We start from the raw sequence: 23791 nt of genomic DNA on the forward strand, positions 1-23791 counted from the left end.
GGCTCTTGACTGCCCCCAGTCCATGTTTTGTATGGATTATGACCAAATTCTGTATCTAGGCACCTACCTCAACATGTGATCCAACAGAACTTGAGTAATCTAAAAGTCTAACTCCGTAAGATTTGTCCGCATACATTCCTATCATGACATGATTACTCCACAATTGTGGAAATGATGTGTTAAAATATTTACACTTAACCCTATTATTAACTAGTAAGGAATGAAAAATGAATTGGAAGTTATTACAATTATTGAGTACTTTATATATTATTTCATTTCATATTTACAACCAACCCTATGAGGTACCATTATCTCTGTTCTACATGGAAAGGAACCATGACTCAGAACAATGAGGTGGCTTGCTCAAGGTCCCCAGATAGTAGGTGCAGCGGTAAGGTTTTAACCCAGGTTTTGTCTGACTCCAAAGCCCAGTCTTTCCACTACACAATGCTGCTTCTCTAGAGCGGGTTTAAATGAATGAGAAGAGTTGATTATGCTGAATCACTCAACTTTGTACAAATGAGTTTGAGTAACATTTTAACTTTATTTTCAGGAGTGGCCCAATAAGGCTGTACTTGGTCAATACTACAGACATAATCTAGGGTCTAGGGGTAACTTAAAGAACATTAATAAATACACAAGCACACACACATACCCAGTATTAGAAATTTAAAAAATCAGATCTTAGCTCAAAAAGATGAACTACAGTGAACCTTTATTGTTCTTTAGAAATGAACTTTCCACAATATTAATAAATCTCATTTTTAGCTCTGCTTTGAAGTATTGATACCAGTGAAGTAACCTTTTTCTTCTTTGAATCTTTTCTTGTAAAATTATAGTTTTCTCTTTTTCTAAAATAGCAGGAAGTTCCTTCCAGTTCTTAATAAAGATAAAGGGAGCATTCATGGACTTGAGTAACTGCAGAGGAGCATTATGGTAAACAGATGAATTTCCACAGCTGCCACCTGTCATTACGTCTTCTACCACGGGAACGGAGCCATAGGAGCAAGCCTCATATATTCTGTAACACTCCGTGTTTACTCCTGCTGGGCACAACGTGAGATCACTCTGACGCAGAGCATCTTGATAATTCTTAAGGCTTTCATTTGTTTCTTGAGGCTGCCACCTAGAAAATCAGAAAAAAACCTGAAGTTTTCACTTTACTAAGCATATCTTTTGTGGAAGAAAATATTTTATCTTTTAATGTTGGTTACAAGAAATGGTAAACACATTATAGAGGTGGCAGGCAGAAGAGATGCATAAAATCTTGCCCAAATAGATTTCTTGAAAATATTTAAGAATTTGAGAAGTTTACAGCTACACATTTTAAAAAATCTTGTGGCCATACAATTTCTGAATGAAATTATATCAGCCAAAATTTTGTGAGTGCTTTGTCTTCTTTCTCTACCTCACCCTCCATCCAAATTCCTGCCCTTATGGAGCTTATTATCACAGTTCTAGTGGTGGAGACAGATAGTAACCAGGTCAAGTCAGTAAATTATTTAGAAGGTGTTAAGTGTTGCGTGGAAAAATAAAGCAGAGAAGTGAGGAGGGAGTTTTTGGTAGGATGGTATTGCAACTGTAAAGAGGTGATCAGGGAGTGTCTCACTGCATGGGCATCTGAGCGGGGAGCCAGAGGTGAGGGAGCAAACCACACAGATATCTGGGGGAAGAAGAGAGCACAGAGCAAGCATAAAGGCCATGACATGGCATGTGCTACGCATGTTCAAGGGACAGCAAGGAAGCCAGGGTGGCTAAAGCAGGGTTAACTGAAGGGGAGAGGTGTAGAAGATGAAGTCAGAGCACCCATCACAGAGTTTTGATCAGAGGGGTAACTGACCTCATCTATGTTTTATCAGAATCTATCTGGCTGTTGTGTTGAGAGTAGATTGTATGGGGCAAGGGTAGGAGCTGAGAGGCTAGTTAGAAAACTAGACGTTCCCTCCTGACTGTTCCTATTTTCTCAGTGAAATAAGCAATAGGGTCATAAGGTAAGAGCAGTTGGGAAGAGAGAAGAAGGTATGAAACAGTCTTCCAGGAGAGAGGAAGAATACATGGACAAGGGAGATGGATGACTGCTGGACACTCAAGGGTCAGGGTCATATATATATATATATATATATATATATATATATATATATATATTTTTTTTTTTTTTTTTAAATAAATTTATTTATTTTTATTTTTGGCTGTGTTGGGTCTTTGTTGCTGCACGCGGGCTTTTCTCCAGTTGTGGCGAGCAGGGGCTACTCTTTGTTGCGGTGGGTGGGCTTCTCACTGGGTGGCTTCTCTTGTTGTGGAGCATGGGCTCTAGGCACGTGGGCTTCAGTAGTTGTGGCACACGGTCTCAGTGGTTGTGGCTCGTGGGCTCTAGAGCGCAGGCTCAGTAGTTGTGGTGCACGGGCTAAGTTGCTCCGCGGCATGTGGGATCTTCCAAGACCAGGGCTCGAACCTGTGTCCCCTGCGTTGGCAGGCGGATTCTTAACCACTGCGCCACCAGAGAAGCCCAAGGTCATATATTTAAAGTGAGAACAATTGGCACCTTTCTCCAAGTGTGTTTGGCTGCATGGGTGAAGGTATGGAGCAGGTAAGAGAGCTGTATTTAACCAGAGTTAGGGTTTGCTAGATTAAGGAACTAGGGAGCTGAATGTATACGTGGTCATGATTGATTATGAAATTTCAGTGGGTAAAGAATAAAGTAAAGATGAGGTGGGTAAAGGACAATGAAAAGGTATAAGGAACAATGAACTGTAAGTCCCAGCTAAATTGCTGAAGTCAGATTATTACAGGGAATGAGCTGGAATGATAGAAAATGATGTTTACAGAGAGAGAGATGCTGGAATTTGAGATCATGCAGTATGTGTAATCATAAGGTCCAGGAAATGACCATGGCAGTGAATGGCTGAGGTCAAGTGGAGACCCAGATCCCTGGGGGAGGGGAAGTAAAGGAACTGCAAGACCAATGTGATGGAAAGACCATCTTTGTGGATTTGGGAATCACTAAGAATGAGGCTGGAAAAAATGTCGGAGACACTGAGAGTATGCCAGGAACTAGACTCTTCAAAGAATTAAGGGGATAAACCCAAGGGCCAGTATATGATTTCTCTTTTCTTTTAGGAGTTTTTTAAAAATTAATTTTATATTAGAGTATAGTTGATTTACAATGTTGTGTTAGTTTCAGGTGTACAGCAAAGTGAATCAGTTATACATATATATATCTCCACTCTTTTTTTTTTTTTTTTTTTGCGGTACGCGGGCCTCTCACTTTTGTGGCCTCTCCCGTTGCGGAGCACAGGCTCTGGATGTGCAGGCTTAGCAGCCATGGCTCACGGGTCCAGCTGCTCCGTGGCATGTGGGATCTTCCCAGACCGGGGCACAAACCTGTGTCCCCTGCATCGGCAGGCAGACTCTCAACCACGGCGCCACCAGGGAAGCCCTCTCCACTCTTTTTTTAAGATTCTTTTCCCATGTAGGCCATTACAGAATACTGAGTAGAGTTCCCTGTGCTATAAATAGGTTCTTATTAGTTATCTACTTTATATATAGTAGTGTGTATATGTCAATCCCAATCTCCCAATTTATCCCTTCCCCTCATGATTTCAAAGAGAAAGAATAATGGATAGTTTTGTCTGCTGGTATGAGATTCAAAATTGGAGGTTTTAGGGAGGGAAAAGGGAGAGTGGTCTGGAAGCAGCAATGAGAAGCAAGGAGGACACCTACTCCACCTCCTGGCTCAATGGTAGGAGAGGGATTTTAAGAATAATTCTGTTCCCACAGTAAGCTTTGTTATTTTGCCCTCACTCATTCATTCTAGGCACACTGTCCCTCGTTCCTCACACATGGTAAGCATGCTTCCACCTTAGGCCTTTATATCTGCTCTTCCCTCTGCCTGGGCAACTCTTCTCCCAAATAGACATGAGGCTCACCCCTCTGCCTTTTTCAGTCCTGTGCTTAAATGCAAACTTCTAACTAGCACTTTCCTTGGCTATTCTAAAATATCAAATGCTCCACTCCTGACCCCAAGTACTCTCTACATCCCCCTCCTCTGCTCAATTTTTTTACATGGTATTTATCATCATCTGACACTATATATATATGACACAATATATTTTATTGGTTTGTCTCCTCCAATAAGCATTTAAGTTCTAAGAGGGCATGGACCCTTTTGACTGTTTTGCTCACCACTGTATCCCTTTATGGCTAAAATAGTTTTTGGCATATAGCAGTTGCTTGATAAATATTTGTTGACTGAATGGATATAATATGATTACACTAGCCATTAGAGAAATGTAAATCAAAACTACAATGAGGTATCACCTCACACCAGTCGTCATCAAAAAATCTACCAAAAATAAATGCTGGAGAGGGTGTGGAGAAAAGGGAACCCTCCTGCACTGTTGGTGGGAATGTAAATTGATACAGCCACTATGGAGAACAGTATGGAGGTTCCTTAAAAAAACTAAAAATAGAACTACCATATGACCCAGTAATCCCACTACTGGGCATATACCCTGAGAAAAGCATAATTCAACAAGAGTCATGTACCACAATGTTCATTGCAGCTCTATTTACAATAGCCAGGACATGGAAGCAACCTAAGTGTCCATCAACAGATGAATGGATAAAGAAGATGTGGCACATATATAAAATGGAATATTACTCCACCATAAAAAGAAACAAAATTAAGTTATTTGTAGTGATGTGGATGGACCTAGAGTATGTCATACAGAGTGAAGTATGTCAGAAAATCAAATACTGTATGCTAACACATATATATGGAATCTAAAAAAAAAAAAAAGGTTCTGAAGAACCTAGGGGCAGGACAGGAATAAAGACGCAGACATACAGAATGGACTTGAGGACACAGGGAGGGGGAAGGGTAAGCTGGGACGAAGTGAGAGAGTGGCATGGACATATATACACTACCAAATGTAAAACAAATAGCTAGTGGGAAGCAGCCACATAGCACAGGGAGATCAGCTCAGTGCTTTGTGACCACCTAGAAGGGTGGAATAGAGAGGGTGAGAGGGAGATGCAAGAGGGAGGGGATATGGGGATATATGTATACGTATAGCTGATTCACTTTGTTATACAGCAGAAACTAACACAACAGTGTACAGCAATTATACTCCAATAAAGATGTTAAAAAATATATATGATTACGCTAGCAATACTGAATGGCTATGATTACACTAGCAATAGAGTCAGGATTTCTTTTCTTTTTTTTTTTTGTATTTCTATGCCTGATTGGTTGATTTTTTACAATTTCCAACCCCTTCTTTTCTGTGAATGAAAGATTTCTCAAATTGTATAATGCTTTACAATCTTCAAAAGTTTCACACACAGAATTTCATATAATCACATAATAACCCTTCTTCCCCCTCTACCTCTAAATTGCCTCTCCTGCTTCCCTCTCCTCACTGGTAACCACTAGCTTGTTCTCTGTATCTGTGAGTCTGCTTCTTTTTTGTCTTATTCACTAGTTAGTTCCATTTTTAAGATTCCACATTAAGTGATATTAAACAGTATTTGTCTTTCTCTGTCTGACTTATTTCACTTAGCGTAACACCCTCCAAGTCCATCCATGTTGCTGCAAATAGCAAAATTTTGTTCTTTTTTATGGCTGATTAGTATTCCATTGTATATATATACCACATCTTCTTTATCCATTCATCTGTTGATGGATGCTTAGTTTGCTTCCATATTTTGGCAGTTGTAAATAATGCTGCTATGAACATTGGGGTGCATGTATTGGTATCTTTTCAAATTAGTGTTTTTGGTTTTTTTCCAGTTTTTTTGTTTTTGTATATACCCAGGAGTGGAACTGTTGTGTCATGTGGTGGTTCTATCTTTAGTTTTTTAAGAAATCTCCATACTGTTTTCCACAGTGGCTGCACCAATTTACATTCCTACCAACAGTGCCCTTGTCTCCACATCCTCGCCAATATTTGTTATTTGTGTTCTTTTTGATGATAGCCATTCTGACAGGTATGAGGTGATATCTCATTGTGGTTTTGCTTTGCATTTCCCTGATGATTACCAATGTTGAGCACCTTTTCATGTGTGTGTTTGCCATCTGCATTTCCCCTTTGGAAAAATGTCTTTTCAGTTCTGCCCGTTATTTAATCAGGTTGTTTGCTTTCTTGATGTTGAGTTGGATGAGCTGTTTATATATGTTGGATATCAGCCCCTTATCAGTCATATCATTTGCAAATATCTTCTCCCGTTGAGTAGGTTGTTTTTTCATTCTGTTGATGGTTTCCTTTACTGCGCAAAAGCTTTTAGGTTTAATTAGGTCCCATTTGTTTATTTTTGCTTTTGCTTCCTTTGCTTTAGGAGACAGATCCAAAAAATATTGCTGTGATTTATGTCAAAGAGTATTCTGCCTATGTTTTCTTCTAGGAATTTTATAGTATCTGGTCTTATATTTAGGTCTTTAATCCATTTTGAGCTGATTTTTTTAAGGTGTTAGCGAATGTTCTAATTTCTTTCTTTTACGTGTAGCTGTCCAGTTTTCCCAGCACCACTTATTGAAAAGAATGTCTTTTCTCCATTGTATATTCTTTCCTCCTTTGTCATAGCTAAACTGACTTGACTATAAGTGTGTGGGTTTATTTCTGTGCTCTCTAGTCTGTTCCACTGATCTATGTGTCTGTTTCTATGCTGGTACCACACTGATTTGATGACTGTAGCTTTGTAGTATAGTCTGAAGTCAGGAAGCGTGATTCCTCCAGCTCTGTTCCTCTTTCTCAAGATTGTTTTGGCTATTTGGGGTCTTTTGTGTCTCCATACAAATTTTAAAATGATTTGTTCTAATCTGTGAAGAATGCCATTGATATTTTGATAGGGATTGCACTGAATCTGTAGATTGCATTGGATAGTATGGTCATTTTAATAATATTAATTTTTTCAATCCAAGAACAAGGTATATCTTTCCATCTGTGTTATCTTCAATTTCTTTCATCAGTGTCTTATAGTTTTCTGAGTATAGATATTTTACCTCCCTAGGTAGGTTTATTCCTAGGTATTTTATTCTTTTTGATGAGATGGTATATGAGATTGTTTCCTTAATTTCTCTTTCTCATAGTTCATTGTTAGTGTACAGAAATGCAACCAACTTCTGTATATTAATTTTGAATCCTGCGACTCTACTGAATTCACTGATGAGCTCTAGTAGTTTTCTGGTGGCGTCTTTAGGATTTTCTATGTATAGTATCATGTCATCTGCAAACCTGACAGTTTTACTTCTTCCTTTCCAATTTGGATTCCTTTTGTTTCTTTTTCTTCTCTGATTGCTGTGGCTAGGACTTACAAAACTATGTTGAATAAAAGCAGTGAGAGTGGGCATCCTTGTCTTGTTCCTGATCTCAAAGGAAATGCTTTCAGCTTTTCACCATTGAGTATTATGTTAGCTGTGGATTTGTCATATATGGCCTTTATTATGTTGAGGTATGCTCTCTCTATGCCCGCTTTCTGGAGAGTTTTTATCATAAATGGATGTTCAACTTTATCCAAAGTTTTTTCTATTGAGATGATTATATGGTTTTTAATTCTTCACTTTTAAAATATTTATTTATTTTCTTTATTTTTGGCTGTGTTGGGTCTTAGTTGTGGCACATGGGATCTCTGTTGAGGCATGTGGGAATCTTTTGTTACAGCACACAGTCTCTTCATTGCGGCGCGCGGGCTTCTCTCTAGTTGTGGTGTGTGGATTTTCTCTCTCTAGTTGTGGCGTGTAGGCTCCAGAACACGTGGACTCTGTAGTTTGCGCTACACGGGCTCTGTCGTTGAGGCATGTGAGCTCAATAGCTGTGGCGTGTGGGCTTAGTTGCCCCGCGGCACGTAGGATCTCAGTTCCCCAACCAGGGATCAAACCTGTGTACCCTGCATTGAAAGGCGCATTCTTAACCACTGGACCACCAGGGAAATCCTCCCAATTACTGTTTCTGATATAATATTTTACATCTAATTGTTTTGTGCATCCCTTAACTCAGGGGTCCCAACCCCCAGGCCACAGACTGGTAGTGGTCTGTGGCCTGTTAGGAACTGGGCCGCACAGCAGGAGGTGAGCGGCGGGCGAGTGAACAAAGCTTCATCTGTATTTACAGCCCTCCCCACTGCTGGCACTGCCACCTGAGCTCCACCTCCTGTCAGATCAGTGGTGGCATTAGATTCTCATAGGAGGGCGAACCCTACTGTGAAATGTGCATGTGAGGGATCTAGGTTGCTCACTTCTTATGAGAATCTAATGCCTGATGATCTGAGGTGGAGCTGAGGCAGCGATGCTAGCGCTGGGGAGTGGCTGCAAATACAGATTATCATTAGCAGAGAGGTTTGACTGTACAGAGACCATAATAAATCAACTGCTTGCAGACTCATATCAAAACCCTATCAGTGGGACTTCCCTGGTGGCGCAGTGGATAAGACTCCATGCTCCCAGTGCAGGGGGCCTGGGTTCAATCCCTGGTCAGGGAACCAGATGCCACATGCATGCTGCAACTAAGAGTTCACATGCCACAACTAAGGAGCCTGTGTGCCGCAACTAAGGAGCCCTGGAGCCGCAACTAAGGAGCCCGACTACCTCAACCAAGGAGCCCACGTGCTGCAACTAAGACCCGGCACAACCAAATAAGTAAATTAATTAAAAAAAAAAAACCCTATCAGTGAGTGGCAAGCAACAAGTTGCATCTTATGGAGTAGACTGGACATAAGCAACACATTTCGGGTGTCAGTGTCTCCCATCACCCCCAGATGGGACCATCTAGCTGCAGGAAAACAAGCTCAGGGCTCCCACTGATTCTGTATTATGGTGAGTTGTATAATTATTTCATTATATATTATAATGTAATAATAATAGAAATAAAGTACACACAGTAAATGTAACGAATGCGCTTGAATCACCCCCAAACCATCAACACCACCACCGCCCCAAGTCCGTAGAAAAACTGTCTTCCACGAAACTGGTCCCTTGTGCCAAAAAGGTTGGGGACTGCTGCCTTAATTGCTTATCGTGGATATGGATGATTTTTACTACTTTTGTATTTTAACCTCCCTACCAGCTTTGTGTGTGGCGATTTCCTACTTTCACCGTATGTTTGCCTTTACTTCTTTCATTTTGATCTTCTTCTTTCTAGTTGCGGCATTTTCTTTTTTCACTTAGAGAAGTCCCTTTAACATGTGTTGTAAGGCTGGTGCTGTACTCTTTTAGCTTCTGTTTGTCTGTAAAGCTTTTGATCACTCCATCAAATTTGAATGAGAGTCTTGCTGGGTAGAGTATTCTTGGTTGTAGTAGAGTCAGGCTTTCTAAAAGAGAGTATCTGCTCCAATTAATATATTTCTAGATCTAAAAGGACATTTTTTTTTAGGCATTGCTTCTCTGATGACTCTGCTTTACACATGAAACTCCATTTGTTTATCTAAAAATAAAATGAATGATCCCCAAATTTCTTCCTTCAGTCCATGAACACCTGTTTCATGATTACCATGTAAAAGATGGAAGAAAGTTAACCCAGTTAAATCCATCCATCCATCCATCCATCCATCCACTCCCCGCTTATCCTGGCCTACTTAATTCAAGGTCCTATGTTACATCTGGGGATTCAAAGAAGAATGGTACATGGCCTCTGTCCTCAGGATGGTGTCAGGTTCCTAAAGGTGTGAGGAATATGGCATGCCAGTCTTGGAACACTGAACTGGTTTGCCAAACATCTCAGAGATGAACCTGAGACCATTACTGTCATTTACAATCTCCTGTGTTCAAATCTAACAAATATTATTGAGGAAACCTGAACAATTGACCTTTGCATATGATAGTTACCAGCATTCCCCTTCAAGATGGACTATAGGAGAGTCTCTCTATTTTTAATGTATATAACATAGTTTCTTCACAACTTTAATTACTCATGTATCTTCTGGAGAAAGACTGGTATTAATGGAGTTAAAAATGTCTGTGAAAACCTGTGCTGTCACACAAAGCAACTCTCAGATTGGAGACAAAATGGATGAATCAAGTAGACATAGAACTTACTGTTCTCTTGCTGAAACCCAGCAAAGCTTATCATTCCCATCTTGTTTCAAAATGTTCATTAGTGCTTGTCTGGATGAATTTTCATAAATGGTTCCTACGAAATTACACAAGTATGGCCTTTCATTATGCAGCATTGACCAATTCGCCTCCACCACAGGAAAATTCCTGTATCTATAAAAATAAGTACATGTGAGTTAATAATATATGACAATAGGGCTAGCAAAATTTCCATAATCCAACATCTTAGGTAGCATGATGATGTAGAGAAAAGAGATTTAAAATATGATTTTCTAACCCCCCAAATTATAATTTTCCATGCTTACTTTGGAAAAGTTCCTAAATCTACTGACTTAAAAAAAATTCTCACTTTGACATCTTTTACAAAATTGCTATAGAGACTATGTGCCTAAAGTGCCTTGTTTTTTATATTCTTCAACTTCCATTACTTACCTGAAGTTATAAGACAGGTGGAATTTAAGACCTTAAAGGTATAAAGAATCTTCTACATTCATAATAATCATGATTTAATTAATGTTTTAGGCAGGTGATGGAAAGATTACAGAATACATACTGCTATAGCAAAGAACTCCAACTCCAAAGGCTTATCAAGTAGATTAAAAAAAAAAACCCTTACATCCCACACAAGAGAGGTCTGTTGCAACTGGCCCATTCTAATGGGCATTTGGTAATTCCAGGCATCAAATTATATGCCTGAACTACAACCTTCACATAAGAGAAAGCTTAACATAACAGTTAGTCTATAACAGGTTTTCTCAATCTCGGCATTACTGCCATTTGGGCCAGATAATTCTCCATTGTGGAGGCTGTCCTCTACATTGTAAGATGTTTACCAGCAGCCCTGGCCTCTATCAACCAGATGCCAGTACAACCTCCTCTCTCCACTTGTAACAACCAAATATATCTCCAGACATTGCTAAATATCTCCTGGGGGTGGGGGTGGTATGAAATTGCACCTGGTTGAGAACCACTGATCTATAGGAAAGATACTGGCTTTGTCCAATATTACCAGAGTTACTGTGAAGAAGTAATTCTTTTGTTTCAAAACATTTTACAAATATGGGCTCTACACAAGGAATAGATTTTTCAGAGCACCTTAAACTTGGCTATACCTAACAAACCTTTTTGTCTGCCCTACCCTAAGCCTGCTGAGTCAGAATTTTGTTGTGGAAGGCCAGGGAATATGTCTTATTAATGTGCTTCCCTGGTGATATTTGTGTAGCCAACTGGGCAGCAGTCTAAGGTCACATTTTGTAACCAGTGATAAAATAATGCATAATGAACATCTGATTCAAATACATTATATTACTGAGCTATTTCATAATTCATCCATTCAACAAATATTTGTTGAATGCTTACTCTGTAGGCACTGTTTTAGGCTCTACAGATAAAGTAGTGAACAAAAGAGACAAAAATCCCTGCCATCAGGAAGTTTATGTACTAGTGGCAACTTAAAGTCAACCTACTGTTATTCAAAGGCTCTCTATTAACAGAATGATACAAAATAAGTTTCCAGTTCTATAGAAAGACTTCACATATATTACATACTATTTAATTACCCTTTCTTTATACACAACAGATTTGTGCAAATTCTATCAGTCTTAGTCGCAGACCTGAGTATATTATAATCCTCCCAAACCCCAGGGTCAGTGTGCTCTTCATTTAATATTGGATCTAAAGTAAGGATTTAAGGGGAGTTCACTGGCGGTCCAGTGGTTAAGACTCCATGCTTCCACTGCAGGGGGCATGGGTTCGATTCCTGGTCAGGGAACTAAGATCCCACATGCCATGTGGCATGGCACCCCCTCCCACCAAAAAAAGAAGAAATAAAGTAAGGATTTAAGAAAACTCTATATCTATATAGTTATATAGGTATAGTTATATAGATATATAGATTCTATAATTGTTTTAAGAAGGTCCATCTGTCTGCCATCCACTGCTAAACATTTCTTTAAGGTACTAGTGATAAACCTGAAAATTTCTCCTATGACTTGGGGTTCTAAAATACAAAAATGTAACTCATCTGCTCTCCTCATAAAAGTCTAAGATACTCTAAAAACATCATTATTATTACCAAAGCATGAGACCAAGCCATATTTTTGCCCATAGAAAAGGTTGTACACGGCCTCAATGAGCTCAGAAGTACTACATTTATTACAAATTTAAAATACAATCTTGCTGATACAGAAACTCAGGTCTTAGAGTCTAAAAACATGTAATGATATTTGGTACTTACGTTGCTACTCCTAAAGGCCACTGAAAAACATCCATGTTATTAATCCAGGGGCTGTCATATATTATGAAAAGTAGTTCCACAGAGCCTCCATTTCTTTTGAGAAACTGGTTTATCCACTCATTATTACAGTGTTCATTTCCAAGCAAAACAACAGCAAGATGCTTGAGTTTTTGAGTTTGCACTAAATTTTGTGCATAAAGTAACCACTGGGTGGCATAAAAGACCTTTGCTTTTTCTCTTCCATTTAGAACGAGTACCACATTATTCTCATCAACAGAGAAGTACCCTGGGACCACAGCTGGACCAGTGATGAAGCTGTTAAAAACAAAATGAAAACAAGAGACAAACAAAAAGAGAACAAAAGTATTTGGTATCAGAAGTTTTAAATCATTTTATATAAAGTATATAATGAAACTTAATCCATATTCTTTCTAGAAATAATTTCTATAACACATGTTTTTTTGAACAACTTTGGATGACGGGACATAGATATAGATTAATGGGAAACTTTGGTTGTAGACAGATTAATTATATGCAAATTTGAAAGTACCCACAGGAAAAAATATTTACCTTATATATCTAATAAAAGTATAAATATAAAAATTTGAATGGGAAGATATATATAACAAATTCACGATAGTGGTTGTCTCTTAGGAGGAAGGAAGAGGAAAGGGCCTGAGGAAACAATACAAAGAGAGCATTTATTGCCTTTACTGGAAATATCTAATTCCTTTATGAGGAAAGTTAAATATCTGAAGCAAATATGACAGAGAGACAGAATTTGTTAGTTCTAGGTGGTGGGTAAATGGGAATCTATTGTATTACTCTCTATTCTTTTTTTTTTTTTTTTTTTTTTATGCGCAGGCTCAGCGGCCATGGTTCACGGGCCCAGCCGCTCCACGGCATGTGGGATCTTCCCGGACCGGGGCACGAACCCGTGTCCCCTGCATCCACAGGCGGACTCTTAACCACTGAGCCACCAGGGAAGCCCACTCTCTATTCTTTAAGGTATTTTAAAAATATCATAAAAGGAATAGATGCATGTCATAACTCACATTTCATATTATGTGCTGCTTCGAACAACCAATACCATTGAAATATTTTACACGAATGTGTATTAAATACAAAAAATACCATTTAACCTATCGTAAACTTAGTTACAACGGTCCTAGATTCTTTGCAACCTGCTCAAACATTTCTTTGTAACTTGCTAGAATCTTTTAATATTTAGTACAAATATGCTGAAATCCTGCTTTTTTTGCTTATTGTTGGGGATAAAAACTAACATTATTAAATGCCTTTTATATACATGATACATAGGCACTCTGCACAGGTTACGCTTTAAGCTCCACAACAACTCTGCAGAGGAGATTAGTCCCCCATTTTGCATTTGGGAAATCAGGCTTAAGTTGCACAACCTGTGATGGCAGCATCACATTTTGAATCAAGATCTAACTTCAGAGCTTGAGTCATTCCCATGACACTATGGTTAACAAGTACTTGAATTAGTAGGTATTAGTTAAAACACAAAATATAAATATGTATTTTGTCTGTATATGTACTATATGAATGCTATGACATTATTCTACAGTGATAATAAGCTACACGGATCAGAACTGCATTTTGAGTCTGCTTTGGACAGGAAGACGCCAAATAATTCAGCGATCATTTAGTAATTTAAGAGAATGGGCAGAATCTGAGGGGTTAGAAAACACTTTAAAGAGAATGATGATAATTATGATAGGTTTAAAATACTTATTATTGGTAGTACATGAACACTTTTTCTCTCCTTTAAAATTATAGGTGGGAATAGTTCTAATTTTAATGATCCACACAGATTAACAAAAGCATGATTCATTCAGGGCACATTTGACCCATCTTGGAATCTCCACAGCTCTCTTTTTGTAGAATGCTCTCATATTCCAGCAAGCAGGCATGTCAGCTCTTATGCTCTGACTAACTGGTTTTCTAGACCTCAAGGCCATGTTTAAGTAATAGTGAAAGCCCTGGGGTCAATGCTCTGGAGCTAAGGTATAGATCGGAGGTTCCCAAATTTTATTGGTTCCCAAGACTTTCAGTGTTTTAGTAATTTTTTCAAGCCAGAAGAAATGAGTAATGGTTCAGTTTTTTAAGTTCTTAGATCCAAATAACTTAGTATTTATGTCCTAAGAGCTTAGAAGCCACTTTAAAAATAATACACATACACTGAAGGAAAAAATAATATTCCTATTTCATTCTTAACTAACCACACATACTTAATAATGGGATGTGTGCACCCGTTGAGCACTACCCAACTTCTCAAACCTTGGAATCAGAGAGGACACTGTCACGGTCGCTGCCTGTTCCACTTTGATTTTTGCACAGTACTTGGATTTAATCACAGCAACCATAGGAAATCCAGCTCCACAAATGTATGACATCTCTGAAATGGATGTAGGGTGATCTAATGCTGAAACTGTGAACTACCTCAAACTAGTTTGCATGGTGTTTGACAGATATGAAGTATAATTGTGATTCCTACAAATATTTGTGGTGCCCCAGGGTGCCTTAGTATACAGTTTGGGAAGCACAGATTTAGGTAAAGAAACTTTAGGGGTAAAAAAAAAAATCCCATAAGATTCAGATAGTTGTGTGTGTGTTGGAAGGTGTGTTAGTCAGACTGCAGTGGGTTGAGAAGTGAATGAGAAGGGGACAGTAAGAAGTAAGTGGGGAGAAATGCAAATCAAAACTACAATGAGGTACCACCTCATACCAGTCAGAATGGCCATGATTAAAAAGTCTACAATTAACAAATGCTGGGAAGGGTGTGCAAAAAAGGGAACCCTCCTACATTGTTGGTGGGAATGTCAATTGGTGCAGCCACTATAGAAAACAGTTTGGAGGTTCCTCAAAAAACTAAAAATAGGGCTTCCCTGGTGGCGCAGTGGTTGGGAGTCCGCCTGCCGATGCAGGGGACACGGGTTCGTGCCCCGGTCTGGGAGGATCCCACATGCCGCGGAGCGGCTGGGCCCGTGAGCCATGGCTGCTGGGCCTGCGCGTCCGGAGCCTGTGCTCTGCAAGGGGAGAGGCCACAACGGTGAGAGGCCCGCCTACCGCAAAAAAAAAAAAAAAAAAAAAAAAAAAAAAAAAAAAAAAACAAAAACTAAAAATAGAGTTACCATATGATCCAGCAATCCCACTGCTGGGCATATATCCAGATAAAACTCTAATTCAAAAAGATACATACACCCCTATGTTCATAGCAGCACTATTCACAATAGCCAAGACACGGAAACAACCTAAATGTCCATTGACAGATGAATGGATAAAGAAGATGTGGAACACATACACAATGAATATGATTCAGCCATAAGAAATAATGAAATAATGCCATTTGCAGCAACATGGATGGACCTAGAGGTTTTCATCCTAAATGAAGTAAGTCGGAAAGAAAAAGGCAAATACCATATGATATCACTTATATGTGGAATCTAAAGTATGACACGAATGAACTTATCTACGAAACAGACTCGCAGACATAGAGAACAGACTCGTGGTTGCCAAGGGGCATGGGGAGTATGGGAGGGATGGATTGGGAGTTTGGGATTAGCAGTTGCAAAGTATTATATATAGAATGGATAAACAACAAGGTCCTACTGTAGAGCACAGGGAACTATATTCAACATCCTGTGATAAACGATAATGAAAAAGAACATGAAAAAGAATGTATATATATGTATAACTGAATCACTTTGCTGTACAGCAGAAATGAACACAACGTTGTAAATCAACTATACTTGAATAAAATAAATTACAAAAAAGAAGTAAGTGGGGACAGTAAGTGTAGACAACTCTTCTGAAAGTGTGGATGAGAAGGTGAGAATGCAATAATGAGTGAAAGGTGGGAGACAAAGGAGAGCAAGGAAGTAACCGATGGAGCAAGGTCTTGGGATATGCAGAAGGCATGCACAGGTGGAGGGAGTTAATACTGAACACAGGTGAGGGAGATCACCTCATTGTCTGAGAGCTGAGGAAAGAGAGAAGGTTAGGTGAGGGATCACGTAGAGATCATGTAGGTAAATGTTAGAGGAGCAGCTAGTTAAGGGAGATAATTGTGGATATCTTGAGGAAATAGAGGCAGGGTTGTCTGCTGAGAAAGGGGGTTAGGCAGGTGTTGGGTAGTGGCCTAGAGAAGAGTAGAAAAATCTGCTTTTATTCTTTCTGTATTTTCTATCTTGAACGCATACTAGCTATCCAGTCATGCAAGCTAGAAACCAGGGAACTGTCACATTCGATTCTTGCTCTCACCTAATAATCCTTAAATTCTGATAGTTTTGTCCCCAAATTTCTAAAATTCCTGGCTCTGCTGGAATACCACTTCCCAATTTCATCCCTTATTTATATCTCTGCTGGATACTTATAGTTTCCTAATGCAACGTCCTGGTCTGCCTGCATTCAGCTGTCTCCTTCAAATCATTTTTCCACGTGGCTGCTAGAGACATCTACACAACAAACATACATGACAATACCACTATCTAGTTTAATCATCTTCAACTGCTTTTCACTGAACAAGAATAAAGTCCAAGAGTTTTAATGTGGCAAATACAAGGCCCATGATGATCTGGCCCTTGTCCTCCACTCCCAATATGAGCTACCCTACCCCATCTTCATGCTCTAGGGATTCCGAATGGTTTGCGATTCTATGCACAACCCAAGCTGTTTATCAATTCTTAGGCCCTGATATTGCCTCTGGTGGGAATATAATCACTCCTCTTACTGCCTTCCTAAATCCTACTAATCTTTTAAGACTTAGCTCAGCTATCACCTCCTCTAGGAAGTCTTTCTTGATAGGCCCCATATCCCCAACTCTACTCATATTGAGTGGCCTTGCCTCTGTATTTCCCTAACAACTAAGGAGTATGCACGTCCTTACCATTATGCTTTGTATAAGGTATGAAAATTATTTATGTGTTTATCTCAGCCACTAGTGTGTGAACTCCCTGAGGCTAGGGAAAAGTATTTTATTCACTTTGAAATCCTCAGAGCCTAGTAGGAACTAACTAGCAGGCACTCAGTAAATGTTGAATGAGTTAAGCCGTAATTCTCTTTAAGGGAGTTATCTGCTCTACCAATTTATTTAAGTTCTCCTACTGCATTTAAAATATGAATCAAGTTACAAAAATTCAATTTATTAATAAATTTCTAGCTATACATTTATTACATAAAGTAGGGCATATGTATGAGACATTATAGTATATTTATGCATGATAAAAGATGTATTTTAGTTTCCTAAAGTTATTAATCATGCATCAGTCACAAATATCCATTAGCTGAAAAATGAACATATTTAAGGAGCTCATACACAGAACTTTAAAACAGTGACTTGCTCTTCTAGATTTCTTAGCATATATTTAATAGTCAGAACTTCTAATTTTCAATATTTATTATTTTTCTGCTAGGTTCGGTTGAAAACTTTCTTCCCAATAAGTACTTTCAATACTTACAAAGTCCAGAGAAATCATTTGAATATTGAGTTCTAAGCTGAATGTGAGCAAAATATATTTTTTTAGAATCCAATATAATTATTGTTTCATTTTTTCTAAAATTCATTGAGTGCTACTGAACAAATGCTATATGCTATTACATTAAGTGAGTTACAGATAAGATTAATAATTGCCAGCTAAAAGTCTGGCAAATGCCTTGATAAAGAATAAGCGCACAAGCTAAACCATCCACACAGCTCTCAGCCATCGAATTCTACATCATTTTTGGTTAATAAATAGTTTTAGAAAATAGGTATACCGAACCCATGAATGGCCCTTACTTTTGAATAGCTGTTGCAATTCACCTTACTTTTGTGGCCAGCATCATTGCCATGACTCCACGCCTTCTGAATTCAGTGTTTATGATGGAACACTCCCACCCTCATACTAGCTTGGCTGGAGTGGGAGAATGGGCATTATGAAAAATTAACTATATTGTCTTTCTTTACCAATGAAAATTTTATTTGAGATCTGTATTGATCTATGGTCCAGTATATGACTGAAACATAGTGTAACCATTAATATTATCTGTAAAAGCTTTCACTCACTGTAATGAGTAGTGAGCTCACTAAATTCTTATAATAGTAATATCTGGAAATTCTAAAAATAGGAATCAGACACATTTTATTGTGATCTTCAGAGAAAAGTTCAACTTTTTCATAAGGAGCAGATGCTCACTGAAAATATAATTGAATTTAGGACTTCCTTGGTGGCGCAGCGGTTAAGAATCTGCCCGCCAATGCAGGGGACACAGGTTCATGCCCTGGTCGGGGAAGATCCCACATGCCGCGGAGCAACTAAGCCCGTGCACCACAACTACTGAGCCTGCGCTCTACAGCCCATGAGCCACAACTACTGAGCCTGCGCTCTAGAGCCTGCATGCCACAACTACTGAAGCCTGCGTGCCTAGAGCCCATGCTCAGCAATGAGAGAAGCCACCGCAATGAGAAGTCCGTGTACCACAATGAAGAGGAGCCCCCAGTCGCCGCAACTAGAGAAAGCCTGCGCGCAGTGACAAAACACCCAACTCAGCCAAAAATAAATACACTTATTAAAATAAAAGAAAGTATAAATTGAATTTAGATAACAACGAATAAGTAATTTAGCATCTAACTTTTGTTTTATCAAATGGGTAGACATTTATATATCTTATGATAATGCCTGCACATGCACATTACAGAATTCTGAAGGCAGTCTTTTGGGGATAATCAAAGGTCATGATAAGCAGAAGACTCTTCCTAAGAAATTAAACATAAAGTTGCCCTTTGAAATTAAACTATAAATGAACATATGACAGATATGAGCAGAGACAGGCAAAGTTCCTTCAAGAGACGGAATGGGTGCCATACTAGCTTGTAACCTAATTGAACACATTAACATAAAACGTGTATCAAAAAGGTGTTTATTGGGAGGTATGTGAATGGAGAGATAATAGACAATAATGTAAACACAGAAAAAAGGAGAACTGAAAGGTAAGGAGATGTTGCAGTACCGATTTAAGTAACAATAAAAATAATAAAACTAATAACAAGACTTCTATAGTGATCACCATGTGCCAGATACTGGTCTAAACACTGTATATCTATGAATGCATTTAATCTTCAAAACAATCCTGTGAAATAGAAACTAATATTTACCTTAATAATTATTTTAAATTATTATATTATATTATAATTATATATATTATATATATATTACATTATATTATAATTATTTTAAACGCAAGGAAATCCAGGCACTGAGAGGTTAAGAAACTTGCCGGGGTCAGACACTAATAAGAGGTAAAGCTGGAATTGGAACTGAGATATTCTGGCTTCAGAGTCTGTGCCCTTAACAACTCAGTCACATTGCTACACTGCCCACAGGTGACTGGACTTCACCAGGCTGCCTCACAAGTTCAGTTTGCCCTGCATGTATTCATCTATTCACATCCTGAGCACAGACTATGTATGGTACTGACTCAGTGGTGAACATGGAGTCATTCATTTCTTCCCTTCTGAAACACACAGATTTGGAAGTGCTATATATAGTTATAGCCCACATTTTGATTCCATATTTAATCAAACAACTCTCAAATATTTAGGTATCACTTGTAGTCTGCCTATATGGAAAGAATGTGCTGGTCAAGCCAATACAAACATGTGAACTGACTGATAGTTCTATTTCCATTCTGAGTTATTTACTTGATATTCTGGATTACATTATTTGGGCCTATGTATAGGTAAGAATCAGCATTTAGGAGCCTGATCGACCCTGGAACACTGAGGATACCCTTTCTATTTTCTGCCTTGGAAGTGCTTTGAAATTAATGTTAAATGATATAAGCTCTTTGTAAACTTAAAGGTTTATTTAAATAGAATGTATTTATGCTTATTTAAAGGATTTTGATAGTATTTAGAAACTCTTTCTATATCTTCAAGATGACCGATTACTGCCAATTCACTTTTGGTCAAATAAAAATGTGTTGGGACCTCCCTGGTGGCGCAGTGGTTAAGAATCCGCTTGCCAACAGCAGGGGGACACGTTGGAGCCCTGGTCTGGGAAGATCCCACGTGCTATGGAGCAACAAAGCCCATGCACCACAACTACTGAGCCTGTGCTCTAGAGCCCGCGAGCCACAACTACTGAAGCCCATGCGCCTAGAGCCCATGCTCTGCAACAAGAGAAGCCACCGCAATGAGAAGCCCGCGCACCGCGATGAAGAGTAGCCCCCACTCGCCACAACTACAAAAAGCCGGCACGCAGCAACAAAGATCCAACGCAGCCAAAAATAAATAATAAAATAAATAACTTTAAAAAAAAAGAATGTGTTGAAACATTTAAGTTAGTACCCATGTAGCCTGATTCAACTCAAAATTTGTAATTTCATAAAAGTTTATTAATTTTGGATAAATTATGTATGCTACTTTCCATGAGCCTAAAACTTTAATAAGCTGTTTAAAAAAATCTGCTACAATAGTGAACTTCCTTGAATACACAGTTCTCTTAAATTCTTAAAGGAAGTAGCATTGTTATTTAATCATAATATAAAATCTCAGGTAAAAATTTCAGAAGGAAACAGGAAGTTAGTTTTTCTTTTGGGAGTTAATGCCATTTGCTCAAAACCTTTGCTGTAGTAACACTGTATATTAACTTCTCTATGAATTTCAAATAATTCTTTTGAAAATGCTAATATATATTGTAGGTAGACCTAATAGACTAATACTCATAACACGTGTTTACTTTTAAAACAGCAAAATGTTACATTTATAAGCATAATACACATTTACTTTCAAACACCCAAATCCAACTATTTTAAGTTTAGGATTATGTATAAACTTTTCAATGGGATTAGATCAATAGAAGCCTGGAGATAAAAGGAAAAATAATCATTACCAATGATGATTTAAAAGCCTGTTTACTTTTCAAGAATGATTACTTTGAAAAGATACATGCAATGAAATTGCTTTCCAAGTGTGTTACAGTAAATAAGGAATTCAAAGAGCAGCAAAAATTCAAATGAAACTGATATTAACTATAGCTCTTCCTCTTGATTTCTGTGAGAAATAAACAGAAACCTAAAGGAAACCATAATCTTTGGTTCACATTTTTTTCCCTTAATAATATAATTGTTAAATGAAATAAGCATTTTAAAATAATTATTTTTGGTTTTTATTTCAATAAGAAAGCAAAATCTAATAGAAAATAGCATTCTTTCATTGTCACAATATTTCTAAATAAAATGATCTTAATTCTATTTAAAAATCTTCAGAAAATATGCAATCACAGATAAAAAGTTTTATAAGAGTGTAAAAATGTCAATACATTGGTTTTATTGAATTAAAAAAAGATTTCTGAATATTGCAGTAAAATGGTAATCTAGGGCTTCCCTGGTGGCGCAGTGGCTGAGGGTCCGCCTGCTGATGCAGGGGACACGGGTTCGTGCCCCGATCCCGGAAGATCCCACGTGCCACGGAGCGGCTGGGCCCGCGAGCCATGGCCGCGGAGCCTGTGTGTCCGGAGCCTGTGCTCCACAGCGGGAGAGGCCACAGCAGTGAGAGGCCCGCGTACAGAAAAAAAAAAAAAAAAAAAAGGTAATCTATACTATCAAATCATGATAGAACTCATATATGAAATGTTTTGATAAAAATTTCAAAACTAATAGCAGTAGCTTTGCTACCATGTGAATATATAAAAATATGTGAATCTATTACATGAAGGAGAAAAATAAAAATACTTTAAATTTGCATATTATTCCAACATACAGAATGTTACATGTTTATCAACAACCAAATGTTACAAAATTTAGAGCATGAACTTTTCCATATAATCAGAAATGTTTTGATTAAAATGAAACAGACACATCATTCCAAAAAAACCCCATATTTTGTAACATCCAATTTTATAAGAAAATGTTTAAGGCAAGCTTTAGCTACAAATATATATACATGAGATTTATCTCTCCATCCTTCACAAGTTGAAGTGAAAATATTTTCTATAAATATTGATATATTTTCCTCTGATTTTTCTTCTAGTATTTACATAAAAAATTGTACAGCAACATATCAAAGGTTAAAGTTGCACAATTAATACCTGTAACGTGTTCTTCCAACAACTAAATTTCCTTCTCTCCGCTGAGCAGTCACATCAGTGGGCTCAAGTAAACCTTCAAAAATATGCTCCCAGAGATACAAACCTGGTAATTAAAAAAACAAAAAATGAAAGCATTTACCTTCTGGTGTACTCTAGTGTGTGAGATGAATTTATGTTCTGCTCTTTCATATCATTTGATTAGGAAACCAGATTCTATTCCTCTTTGGGCTCAAAATCATCAATATGGCAGCTAATGTACAAGAGACTACACTCAGAGGTTGTCAGTGTAAAATGTGGGTTATATTAAAGACAAAAAACTCTCTTACTCTAAATTTGAGAAACCCCTAATCATCACTGGACCTTTACTACCTATCTTATCCTGAAATGTGTTATATTACAGTGTAAGTTACTGTATGATTAGGACTGTTTCTATATTATAACAGACTGGGGGTGGAGTCACCGTCTTGTGCCAAACAGAACCAGAGAAGCTCATGTATGTACATATACATTCAATATGTCAAGGAGATATTACCTCCTCCCCACCTGAACACACATCCTTCACTGCATGATGCCCTCTGCAAACAAATGCCACTGTGTCTTTTCTCCTTAGGCTGGCCCCTACGTTTTATCATGATTTCACCTGAATGAAAGCTCTTAGAGTAGAGGTCTCAGAGCTCTGTATTGTCATACAATGAGGTAATCTGGAGATGAGGAGGTAATCAGGGAGCCCAATTATGTAAATGTAACTAAAAAGTTACATTGAGCAGTGTGTTTTGTTCCATTCTCATTACACCACAGTACTAAAAGACACACACAAAACCCATGTTTAAAGACTTGGCTAATCAGATAAAGCTTTCCAAATATGGTAGGCTGAGTAATGCTTTCCTCCAACCCAAGAGGTCCAAAGATGAAATCTCTAGCACCTATGAATGTTAACTTTACAAAGCAAAAGAGATCTTCTAAATGTGATTAAGATAAGGATGCTGAGGTGGAGAGATTATGCTGGATTACCTGGGTGGGTCCTATGTAATCACAAGGGTCCTCAGGAAAGGGAGGCAGGAGACTGAAAATGAGGGAAAGAGATGTGAGGAGGAAGCAGAAGTCAGAGTGAGGTGGGGCCTTGAGTCAAGGAATGCAGGCAGTCACTAGAAACTGTAAAAGGCAAGGAAGCAGATGCTCCTCTAGAGCCTCCAAAGGGAATATAGCCCTGTGGACACATTTTAGATTTCTGCCTTCAGAAACGTAAGCTAATAAACTTATGGTGACCGCAGTTAATAATACTGTATTGCATATTTGAGAGTTGCTAAGAAAGTAGATCTTAAAAGTTCTCATCACAAGAAAAGAAATTGTAACTATGTGAGGTGATGGATGTTCACTAGACTTACTATGTTGATCCTTTCACAATACATACAATAT

The 23791-nt window shown here is 38.2% G+C and overlaps 1 protein-coding gene across 1 annotated transcript in view; it reads right to left on the reverse strand.

The window, feature by feature from the left end:
• Window positions 1–689: 689 nt before the first annotated feature.
• RXYLT1 (ribitol xylosyltransferase 1) overlaps window positions 690–23791 on the reverse strand; it is a 28474-nt gene continuing 5372 nt past the window's right edge. The window contains exons 3-6 of the mRNA XM_081247981.1: window positions 22376–22478; window positions 12282–12596; window positions 10028–10198; window positions 690–1126 (exon numbers count right to left, since the gene is read on the reverse strand). Coding sequence (XP_081104107.1) covers window positions 703–1126; window positions 10028–10198; window positions 12282–12596; window positions 22376–22478 — 1013 coding nt within the window. The 3' untranslated portion in view covers window positions 690–702. The remainder of the gene's footprint in view (window positions 1127–10027; window positions 10199–12281; window positions 12597–22375; window positions 22479–23791) is intronic.

Source organism: Mesoplodon bidens, assembly GCF_964165515.1.
Source record: "Mesoplodon bidens genome assembly, chromosome: 11".
In the NCBI taxonomy this organism is placed as follows: domain Eukaryota; kingdom Metazoa; phylum Chordata; class Mammalia; order Artiodactyla; family Ziphiidae; genus Mesoplodon; species Mesoplodon bidens.